Here is a 12,081-nt window from a genome sequence, read left to right as displayed (position 1 = left end):
TGCCACAGTCTTGTTCTTGTGGGATTCTAATGAGTAGAAGTATTTCCAGTGTATCCTCGCTGCAGATAGACCAGCTCTCCTGCTATTTTAGCACTCAAGCTGGCTGTCCTGGGATCTAGTTTTACATCTTCTCTTCTTTGCTTGAGGAAAAACCATTCTTCATTTCTGCCTTTTCACATGTTCCCATGACTGCTTCCTAACCTCAGTTTAACAAGTGTGTATGGTGTTTATTAAAAACAAAAATTCAATGTTGGAGTGGTCAGATGTGCAGATACACTTGGAGAACTATGTGGCAATAACCAAAGCTGAGCTTTTTGAGCCTTAACACTTTGGACTGTAGTATTAGATGACCTACCACAAAGCATTTCCCCTTATATCTTTTTTTCCCCTATTCTACAATGTAGGTAATGATACTGATATCCTTTGTAAAGGAAAATGGAGGTTATATTAATTTAAAAAAGAGAAAAAGTTGCAAGCTTAACCTCCTTTTTGGAGAGGGGAAGCAGGCAGGCCAGGAACTCTGTGTGAAGAACTATTTTTTGCTATTCTGTTTGCAAATCTGTCTTACTAGACTTTCTGAAGTGGCAGCTGAAACTTTTACAAAGTTATGTCTTAATGTATTTGAGTTTGAAAACACTTGAATTTGAACTGCTGAAGTTTCATACCACCTTCTCTTGTAGGTACTGCTGTGGTTTAATGCTGAATGTTGCTTCCATCTAAAGCAGATGGCAGATCGATATGTTCTCCTGTTGTAGACACCGATACATTCTGGTTTATTAGTTTGAACTCTGAAATTTGGTTTATGTTAAATTGCAGGACTGAACTGGATCAGTCAAAATGCAGACACATTTGTTCTGTTTTGCTGCCTCATTAGAGACACATTAAAGCCTCTGACAGAGGAATCGGGTAGATACATGTGGAAAGAAGCAGCTGCAGATAAACTTGCCAGAGGATGTTGGTTTAAGTGCAATGACATGTGAATGCTTTTGAAAACTTAGTGCTAAATATAGATCTGAGTACCTGACTTACTGGTTTAGGAATTCAATTTCATTCTAATTAGAATGTCTTTGTTTGGACATAAAACTTCCAATATCTCAAGATTTATTATATATGAGTGAAGGTTTCATCGAATTTTAATAGCTTTTAGTGTGATGTTCCTAATACTGCAATTTCAGCTGGGTAAAGTGTAAACATGCTTGTGGGGTGGGGTTTTTTGGTATTTAGCTAGCCCTGTTGAACTCAACAGCCCTTAAGAAGTTTATTTTATGCTATTGTGAATATGTTTTCAGGATTTCCATTCTCTGGATTTTTTTGCCTATTGTGAATACTTAAGCATAATGGGATTGTTGATTTAAACACGTTTTGAAGTTGCTGTTTATCCAAATGTAGACAAAAGCAAGGCTTAAATTGTTCTCTTCTGAGAACCTTATTTAACAGGAACACATACAGACATTTAAGCATAGGTTACTGGCACTATTAGAGATGAATTTTAGATATTTTTGGATTATAGGTTTCCAACACATTTGATAGATATGTTAGAGTGTGCTGCTGGCTTTTTGTTAAATAAAGATTTCAAATGCAGCTTATCTGCACTTACCTATTGCTGTGTATCTGTGTGATAGTTACCTTCAATTGTTAAACTTCTCATTTCAGTACGAGGATGCCGTCCTGGGAAGATTGTTCAGATGACCGAAGCAGAAGTTCGGGGCTTGTGCATAAAATCACGGGAAATATTTCTTAGTCAGCCTATTCTCCTGGAACTAGAGGCACCTCTAAAAATTTGTGGTATGTAAACTTCATATGTATGTGGTTTATATAGGTGTTTTAATCTAGTTGTGTGGGAGGTGGGTTGGAAGGATACTGAGATAGGCAAGTGACCTTAACTTGGGTGATATGGATTAGTGTGAGGTGTTCACAATCTTAAATGTAATTTTCAACTTAGATTGGATTAAGTTGAGAAAAGGCAGCTGACAGTTGGTAGATTGCTGATGCTTCCGGTACCATTTAGAAGCAAGTTCCATTGGCAATAGGAGCTGCTTGTGCCCTTGTCTAGTACAGATTTTGCAGCCTGTCTGTTTTACTTGCCTGGGGACTGCTTGTACAGAGCGGCTTCTCTTTTGGTCACTATTTCAAAGAGCAGATAGCCGCTTAAAAGAAAAAAGCAAATGTTTAATATTATAGTTGCTCTCTTCAAAGCATAAGCAAAACAAAGAACTTTACATGTTGTGAAACAGAACACTTCAAAACCAGTGTTGAATAAAGCATTGTTAGTCTTTCAATTGAAAAAATAAAACTGCATGCAGACTGTTAAATTAGTCTTAGTTACCTTATAATAAATTCCTTGAGCTTTACAGCAAGTTTTAGAAACCATTATTATTACTGTCAGATATGGATGAAACTAAAACCTGTGTATTCTTTACCTCTCAAAGCCTCTATAAAATGCTAGACTTCTTCAAAAGTAAGTTATTGTTAATAGATATGCGAGCTTGTAAAAAACTGTTACAGAACTATTGTAAATACTAGTGATCATCCTTCAAGTTATTATATATAATATATCTATATAATTATATAATAATCCCTCAAGTTATTATTAGCAGATACAGTCTTAGAAAGCATAAAATTTCTTGAATTAGACTTGTTAAAGTGTTAGTGTTAAAATTAAACCAGTCATTGTATTTGTTGTTACAAATATGCTCGAAGATAGATTAGCTTCTTCCTAGGCTTCCTCCTGACAGAAATGTAGCAATTTTTCTTACATTGCCAATTAAAAAAAAGAATAAAAGGCAAAGAAAAGCACACTAATGGCAATGTCATTTTTAAATGACTAATTGCTTGGTAGGGTGGGGAGGAAAAACCAGACCAACTTGCCTAATGACATGAAGTTGAAGGTAAAATCCAGCTTTACCATGTTGTGTTTATGCTATATTGAAAAGACAACTGTAGTCTCATATTCCTAGATAAAGAAAAAATAAAAACTAAAATATTTAGATTGTACGTAAGTCAAGGTGTGTAAATTTAATTAGCCTTCTTCAAGGTTAGTTTCTCATTTGCTTAAATCAAGACAGTTGAAAGGACTGTTAGGTGCACAAGAATAGGATAACAAATGCGCAGTTAAATAAGGCATTTTATTTTTAAATCGGATTCCAAACACAATGATAGCACCAGAAAGTGTCAGATGCATCTAAATTTAATACTGGAGCAATTGTCAAAGATGTACATAGATAAAAGTGAAATCAAGATTATCACCTTCACCAAAAGCAAAATATGCAGTTGTACTGCTTTGAACCACTATTTTAGTGTATTCAGGCAGTGCCTGAGGAACTATTGTAAGGTTGTCTTGTTTTGTAATCATGTCAGTTCAAAATCTTTTACTTTTTGAATGGATGTGTTTTAATGTAAGATGAAAGATACTCTTATGTAAACATCCATTTTAAAATAGTTGTGGTTGTTACTGTAAGGGTGTGTATCTGATAGACTTCAACTTGTGCCCATATGAAGCTGTATTTTAAAAAGCCAAGTGCCTTGAATGGAATAGTAAAGGCTTTGGTCCCTTTACAAAACTGTTTCTGTAAAATGTTTCTTTACCCTTTAAGTGCTTTAGTCCCTCTGGCTTGTGTGTGTAGCTGAAAGTAGTTCTTAACATTAAACACAATTATAATTCTTTCTGTAGTATGTGTACTTGGTAGTTAATTCTGGTGGTGGTGAAGTCTGGGGAGTGTACTAATAGTGTAGTTCTGGAGTACTAGACTCAGCATAGCAGTGACTTGTTAAGTAGTCTTCTGTGTGGTGTTCTGATTGTGACCTGGAGATTCTGAAATATAGAGTAGAACAGTAATTGTACTTTCTACCACTGTATGCTTTAATAATTGAACTGGCGAGCATACAGGTTTGGAAACCTTTTTCCTTTAAGATTATGGAAAAAGTTGTATTGAGATGGGGGGGGGATATTTTTTTTGCTTTTTTAAGGCCATGGAAGCTGATGCTCTACTGGAGAATAGCTATGCTTAAAGGTGAGCAGCAAAAGTGAAAATGCATTTATGGAATGCTTAGTGTAAGGGACCTTGGAGGTACTATATTTAAACAACATACGGCTTGTACCAAAGGCTTCTTGCGTACCTTTTTTATATTCAGTCACTCTGGTAACATGCAGTCAGCTGGAATACATCATAGGTACTCTGCAAGTTATGGTATAGCAGCTTTGGTATCTTTGTTGACCTTAGGGGCAGCTCACAGATAGCTTTGGCTAGTCTGATACTATGTACTGTGGTGGTGTAATTGCTACACAGCTGTTTCGTGGAAAGCCAGCTTAATTTTAAAGGTGGCAGTGTGATGAGTAATGTGCCAGTTGTTATAAGATACACCTGCAGGATTGCATATCTTGTAAGAGATACCAGTCTTCAAGTCTCTGTCCTGTTTTTATGTGAATAATTGTATCAAAGGAGAAGTTTCCCTAAATGCTATGTGATGGGAAACTTAGTACAGTAGTGTTACGGGAGGACAAGCAGTTGACCTTTGAAGTAAGTGTTATCTGCCAGCACAATGTTCAGTTTCTCTCCAGTCTATCTAGATTCTTTACTGGTCTGTTTTTGCAGTAAGTAATGTATCTTAAGTTTTCTCAGTACGTTGGCTTGCTGGCCATGTAACTGTTTAATTAGAGGTTGTCTTTCTGACCTTGTTTTAATTTGAACTAGAATTAGAGCTTGGTTAGAAAGCTTAAGCTTGATTCTGAAGACTTCTGTAGCTTTTGGTTTTCAGATGGGTTTCATAACTGACATAGTGGCTCTACAAATACTATGAATTATTTACATTTAGTGAGTATTTCAGTTTGTAATATTAACATCGTTCTCACTTTTCTGATACCTATTGCTAGCCCTTTAAAAAGGAAATATTAATACTTTTTAATATCAATTAATAAAAAAGTGATTAGCTGACTTGCGTTCTCAGTTTGTGTACTCTTTTATGTTGTTGCACTAATCCTTGGTAAACATTTTCTTACTCAGGTGATATTCATGGTCAGTATACAGACTTGCTTCGATTATTTGAATATGGAGGATTCCCACCAGAAGCTAATTATCTTTTCCTTGGCGATTATGTAGACAGAGGCAAACAGTCTCTGGAAACAATTTGCCTATTACTGGCATATAAAATCAAGTACCCGGAAAACTTCTTTCTCTTAAGAGGAAATCATGAGTGTGCTAGCATCAATCGGATCTATGGATTCTACGATGAATGTAAGCAAAACCTATTTATTTTGAAAGACTGCTATAGAGACTGTTTTGGAGACACTTCTAGTAGTGACTTTTGTACTGCAAGGATTTCAATATCCTTTGAATCGACTTTGAAACTTTCTAAAAGTACTTTTCAAACCAAGGTTAGTCATTCTGGAGAATTACTATTTGCTCTTCTGCTGTCCTTGAAATGCTGTTGCAGGAGATTGAAACCTAAGTGCACTAACAGGAATTAAGCCTCGTGATGACAGTTTGCTGCCATTTTTGGTCAGATTATGATATGTATTACAGATTGGCTTTAAGAAAACAGCTTTCTCTTCCTAATGTTCCAAACTGTTCTTGTAGGCAAGCGAAGATTTAACATTAAACTGTGGAAGACCTTCACAGACTGTTTCAACTGTCTGCCTATTGCAGCCATTGTGGATGAGAAGATCTTCTGTTGTCATGGAGGTAAGCTGATGACTGCTTTTAAAGGCTCTCTAAACTGATCTTTTGGGTTAATGCTATACCAAATGGAGTGTGGATATACATATCTGCTATTTAGTTGGAGACATTTAACCTTAATATTGTCTGTAAAGCTCACTGTGCCTTGTGCTTTTCTGTGTACCTGGCAGCAGACATTCTTACCTGACACACATGGCCCTCTGCCTGAGGGGCAAGTCCATCTATAAGTATTCCTATCAGTGTGTGTCTCTGAAGGATACTGAATGCTGGAACTCTTGCCTAATTTGCCAGATGAATTATTGCTGTTACCATTTCTCAGTGCAGCCTTTGCTAACATTGGCATCCCAGCAGTGAAGTGAGAGAAGAACTTTTGCAAGTAACCCCAGCTCTATAGTCTTGGCCTCTATAGCTGGTTTCATAAGATGTTGGTGGAAGGGACCTCTGCGGTTACATAGTCAAGCCTGCTGCTTGAAGTAAGACATTTATTAATATTAGAGCAGGTCAGCCATGGCTTGCTCTGACTCTATGAAACCTTTGCTATTGGAAAATGCATGGACATCTCTCCCAGTGCTGCCCTTTTCTTATAGAGGAAAAAGTATTTGCTGTTGATCTGACTGAGGTCTGTGACTTCTCTGAATTTTGGAACTTACTTGGACTTTGTTCTTTATAGAAGGGGACTCACCATGTTTTTCCAGGCAGTTATGCTTTTTGGGTTTTCAGGACTTTGCAGAGTCCCAAGAAGTAAAAAAAAATGACAGTAGTTTCAAAGTACTTGTAATAAGGGCCATCCTGCCTTTTTGCAGCTGTCTTTGCAACTACCTCCATTACTAAGCAACTTGATGCCTTGTACTGAGTGATCCAGAGATGGTCTGGTAGGTGTCACACCTGCATTGTCAGTGAGATAATTAGATTAGTTTAAGTGAGAGCACTGCAGAAACCTCTTGTTTGCCTGAACAGCTCCATTTGAAATCAGAAGTAGTGTGCGCTCAAAATTCCTGAGCAGATTCTTCCAGACTTTGTGAGGTTGTATTGATGGCTGCTGTCCTGCCTTTATTAATTACAGGTATCTCTCTGTACAGGCAGAGCTCTTGCAATGTTCTGTAAATATGATCATGGCATCTTGTATTGAAAGCTTCTGCCTTCAGTGCCTGCTAGTAAAAGCTGTCAGAGTCTTGTGCATCATATGCTCTGAGGTATCTCGTTAAATACAGACTTAATGCAATGATAGACAGTAGAGTCTACCAGTCTCCAGGTAGCATTGACATGTTAGAGAAAGTACTTGTTTTCTTGCATGTCATCTTTTCTTCACATTCTCAGTGTGGTGGAGTGGTGGGTTCTCCCTCATTCCTCTCTTGCCCCAAGAACTGGTACCTCTCTTATGAGCTAAATCTCAATTTTAAGAATGTGTGATAATCGCTTCTGCACAGAGGTAGCCAATTATCAATGTCTAAAACCATGTAATAAATTTGTTTCCAAAAATGCTGGCAGAGGAATTATTCTTTTACTATCATTATACTTTTTAAAATGTTGTTTTATTTGGGAAACAGTAGAGAAAGAATGGTGACAAAATATTGTAGTGTTTCAGGCAAAAAATTAGACTTGGGTGGTAGAAGCTAATCAAGGAAGCTTAGCAGGTAGAGTAGAATGCTATGTTCTATGACAAAAATGATAGCTTCTGATAGTAAATATGCACTTGAGACCTGAGTTATGATCAAGAAGCCTAGAAAGCTATTAAAAAAAAATCTAAAGCTTTATTATAAATATATTGTTTAATCACGTAGGAATACTTATATTTTGTGCATAGTATGCTATAAGCATCCTCTTATGCAAAGCAATATTTACTTCTCTATTGAATGCTAATTGTCCCTTAAACTAGTACAGGCTTTATCTGTAACTGAAATTACCGTTGCTCACAACTGATCGGTGACTGTGAAATAAACTGAAAAGATTACTGAATGTGCTGTGTGCTCCAAATAAATGAAAGTGGACATTAAGCACATAAATAAGTTTTACCCTTTTTTCTGCTCTTCTCCAATCCTATCCGAACTGCCTTCCAGATCCCATGAAGTCATGGACTGTCAACGCCTTTTCATGATGTTACTGCTGTAATAAACACTGAGGCAGCAACACAAAGGGTTCCAACTCTGCTGGAGGTTGCAGCTAGCATGTAGATAAAAGGTAGGTGCCTTTTTTTACTATATTGCGCATTTTTGCATAGTTTATTTTAAAAACATTGTCCTCTGGGATATATAATAAAACTTTGCAAAACCGCATAACATAGTAAAATAAAAGGCACCTAACTTACCCCAGTAGGCTATCTACAATAGCTTGAAATCTCGAGTCAGCTGTTTTACCTAGACTTTTCCAGGCATCTACTGTCCTGAATTCTCTCTCACAATATAAATCAAACCTCCCATGCTGTCCCTATCTCCAAGTGTTGATGCTGCTAAAATGTTCTTTTATTGTGTCTTTCCCGTTGCTTCCCTCTCTCTCTTCCTTGTCTTTCCACATTGCTCATGTTTTGGCCTTTTTTCTTAAAGTTGTTCTTTCAACTTAAGTCTGTCTTTGCTCTTTATCTTGCTTCATTTAAGTTTATTCTGTAACCATTCCTGACTTCTCTCTGTTGCTCTGCTTTGTATTCTGTACAGTGTTATTCTCTTACCTATGACACCACTCTCTAGTTCTAATCTTTGGTGACCTTATGTAATTACTTTCAAGTTTCTATAAATTAAGTCCATGTTGTAGTGCCATGTTGATGGAACACATTGGTCTTATCACATTGAATTTAAGCTCTGAGATGGGAGTTACATTGGTTTCGTAGAATACTGTATTTATGTATCGCAGAATCACAGAATATTAGGAGTTGGAAGGGACCTCGAAAGATCATCCAGTCCAACCCCCCTGCCAGAGCAGGATCACCTAAACTAGGCTGCAGAGGAACGTGTCCAGACAGGTTTTGAATGTCTCCAGAGAAGGAGACTCCACAACCTCTCTGGGCAGCCTGTTCCAGTGCTCTGTAGCCCTTACAGTAAAAAAGTTTTTCCTCATATTCAGATTGAACCTCCTATGTTCCAGCTTGCATAATATTTCTTTCTTACTCAGCTTACGTAATATTTCCAAGCTCTGGAATTTGTTTTTTTCTTGTGACATTAATGACAATGTAATGTTCATTGAAGGTGAAGTGTACTTGATAATATTACGTAATATCCAAGAAGACCTGAGGACTTTTCTGAATTAAACTATAAAAAAATAGGTAACCATCACTCTTACTTTACCAATTCTACTTGACCATGGAGTGGTGCAGATCTAGAGCCTGGATCTGATGAGTCTGCCAGGAGTAATGACAGTTCGCCTTCTGTGTCCCCTTAGGTAGGGGGTACTCTTGAAACTTAAAGAAGATAACTTTTCTCTGTCATTATGTGACAAGACAACTTAATTCAATTGTGTAGTTTTCAGTTTTCTTCCAGTACACAGTAGGTTGCAGAAATCACTGTAGTGGCAGTAGCTTGACAGTGATCTTCAGTGACCTGTGTTTGCGTTCTTAATTCCTTCATTTAATGCTGATCATGTACAACTTTTGTCTGGAGATCTGAATTTGAGACATTAGCTATTTCGTTGCAGGTGGAGTTAGGAGGATACTTGGGAAAAGAAGACCACTTGGGTGGTTACAAAGGGGTCTACAAATATGCAAGCAGTTTTGTGGAGGTTTGCTCTTTTACAGTGTTATAAAATAGCACAAAATTAACAGCTATGAAGTTGAGACATGGTTTGTAATAACATTTTTCTTTTAAAGAATTTCATGTTTTGAATGCAGCTTAAAATAGTGCGAGCTGTAACCTCATAGAAGGTCACAAACTGGTTTTATGTTCTTCACTGACATTGTCCATTGCTATCTCACGGTGTGGTGCTGAGTAGACTCCACATGCCTTTGTGCTAGTATAATCTGCATGCAAATAGATCAGTTCTGGGGAAAGGAAAGAGGTAGGTTGGTCAAAGTTTAAAAGCTGATTATCTACTTGAATTTATATTAGTATTGTTGTGTAAGTAGAATTGACCAAAATTACTTTTATATTCTATTTAATGTAGGTTTTCTGCCACCTTTCACAACCTCGAGGTAATACTGTAAAGACAGCTTTAACAAGCTGATGAAGGTAGAAGGCTTTTATCATAACACTGCTTCAACAAAAATAATATAAAATCTTGATACTTAAGAAAAGTTCCTCAAGTCTTTGTATCAAATGCATTGGAGTCATTGTTCCTGTAATACGTACGTTGGTACTGTCCAAACGCTGATGTCAGCTGAAATTATTTTATGTGGTTATTCTTTTCCAGTGATAGATTTTCTTCTGCCATATTTAAAGTTCTGGACTGAGTCAAGTGGATATGGCTTGTTAATATGAAATATGTTTCATGACAAATGAGGTCTTCATGCTCTGTTTCCAAATTTGTGAATTTCTTAATTAGGTAATCTTGGCCTAAGTCACTTTAGAAACTTCTGGTTCACTTTAGAAATCTCTGCCTGTGTGCCTCAAGTAGAAAAGCTCTATAGTATGTATGTAAACTGTTCAAAGGGTGGCTTTGGAATCTCGTGCTTTGGCTATAATTACATATTAATGTGGCAAAACTATACAAAACCAGCTGTGTCTTTGTGATAAATGTGGGTTTTTTTGAGTAATCAAGGTACTATATTTTTTATAAATGACTGAGCAACTGAGCTGTAGTAGATTACCACCTCTGTGCTCCTTATCTAGTGCAGTTGTATGTTCAAGTATTTGTTTACAGCATCCAGTGACTGCTGCTCAGCTGATGTGTGTTAAAACACTGAAACACAGTGGTGTAGCTTATCTGCAGGCTGCTTTGGCATGTGGACTGTTAAAGCTGAATAGGGGATTTTTGTGTAGCTTTTATAAAGTAAGGTGGTTGTAAAGAAGGTCATCTGCATCCAGTTTGATTGTTAGATAATGGGAATGCTGTCCTTCACTGGTTCTCCCTAGTAAGCTGTTTATGAGAACATACTGAAGAGTTCTGTGCTGTGTAGCTGAAAGGATGATATGAAAACAATTAAAACACCTTGCTAATTTCAGTTTTGTTATTCTGTCTTTCTGTTCAGAAACTTAATTGTCTTACAGCAAACTGTCTTTTGTTTATATTACAGTGGAAACAATGGATGCTGTATGACTTTGAACCTCTGTGTGTTCTGTGGAACCCTTTTTACAGGTAAAACATGTAAATAAGTCACTTGTTTTCTTGTACTTACAGGACTGTCTCCAGATCTCCAGTCAATGGAGCAGATCCGGAGAATTATGAGACCTACGGATGTTCCTGACACAGGTGAGCAATGTGGAATTTACTGTAAATAGGTCTTAATGATGAAACAGGTTTAATCAGTTTCTGTACAGACAATGCAGTGCCTCAACACAACCTTTGTTCACAGTATAGTATTCCTTGATGTCTGTGCAGGGCATCAGTTTTGTTCCTCATGGTGGCTAAGTTATGTGACATGTTAGAGGCTATTGCCCACGTTGTTAGTGCTTGTCATAAGAGTAGGATACATTATCCACAAGTTTGCCTTAAAACAAACTTACAAATCTAATGAAAGATCAAATTAAACAGCTACTTCTTTTCCTTGCCTTAGTTAGGCACACCCAAACCTTTTAGTTTGTCAGATAATGTAACTCTTTAAAGCTTGCTGAGTATTACTTAAAGTATTTGGGGCCATGTCTCCTTTCTCTTTAAGTTTGTAAAGTATAGCTCCTACTTCACTGCAATTGGGATTTCTATTGCTTGTATCAATGCACTATTCCTAAAATAGTCTTCTTTTAATACAGTAATACTTTGTATATAGACGTTGAATTCAGATTGCCAGTGATTTCTGTAAAGATTTCTGGTTTATTTAATCATCATCTTTAGTGTACTGTTTATTCCAAATTTTGTTACTACTGGATTGAAAAGACTGTCAAGCAGTACAATGGGATAGTTTTTACAGTGATTTCAACAGTGGTCTGAAATTAACTTTCAGAGGAGATATCACATCTAAACCTTTTCTGAAACATCAATTACAGTTAATAGTTGGAATAGAAGAATTATTCTTCCTGTAATATTCCTCAATACTGATGCATAGGAGTAATTCAAGGACTAATATTAATGTAGCTACTGTCTCTTAAACAACAAGATTTCTGTGCAAGCTGTTACATACACACTTGACACTGAGAAGCATTACTAGACTGGTAAATGAGTGTTTCTGTAGCATAAATCACTACATTGTTCTTCCTTTTGTGTTACTTGTAAATCACTCAATGCATAACCAAGTAAATGTCAGTACAAATGAGTCAATCTTTACATTTAGCACTGCTCTCAGAAAAGATAGTTGTATTCAACAGGCTAATACTACTGCTTGAGCCACCCCCAC

The 12,081-nt window shown here is 36.8% G+C and overlaps 1 protein-coding gene across 1 annotated transcript; it reads left to right on the top strand.

Moving 5' to 3' along the window:
* The first annotated feature begins 1,634 nt into the window (after positions 1-1,634).
* LOC104538115 (serine/threonine-protein phosphatase PP1-beta catalytic subunit-like) lies at positions 1,635-11,038 on the top strand. The gene is made up of 4 exons (XM_010181197.1): positions 1,635-1,785; positions 5,001-5,231; positions 5,574-5,678; positions 10,932-11,038. The coding sequence occupies exons 1-4, from the start codon at positions 1,686-1,688 to the stop codon at positions 11,030-11,032; spliced, it is 537 nt and encodes a 178-aa protein (XP_010179499.1). The 5' UTR covers positions 1,635-1,685; the 3' UTR covers positions 11,033-11,038.
* Positions 11,039-12,081: the final 1,043 nt, after the last annotated feature.

This window comes from Mesitornis unicolor, unplaced genomic scaffold, assembly GCF_000695765.1.
Source record: "Mesitornis unicolor isolate BGI_N332 unplaced genomic scaffold, ASM69576v1 scaffold49273, whole genome shotgun sequence".
NCBI classification, from domain to species: Eukaryota; Metazoa; Chordata; class Aves; order Mesitornithiformes; family Mesitornithidae; genus Mesitornis; species Mesitornis unicolor.
The sequence above is the reverse complement of the archived record's forward strand: the minus strand, read 5'-3'. Positions and strand labels throughout refer to the sequence as shown.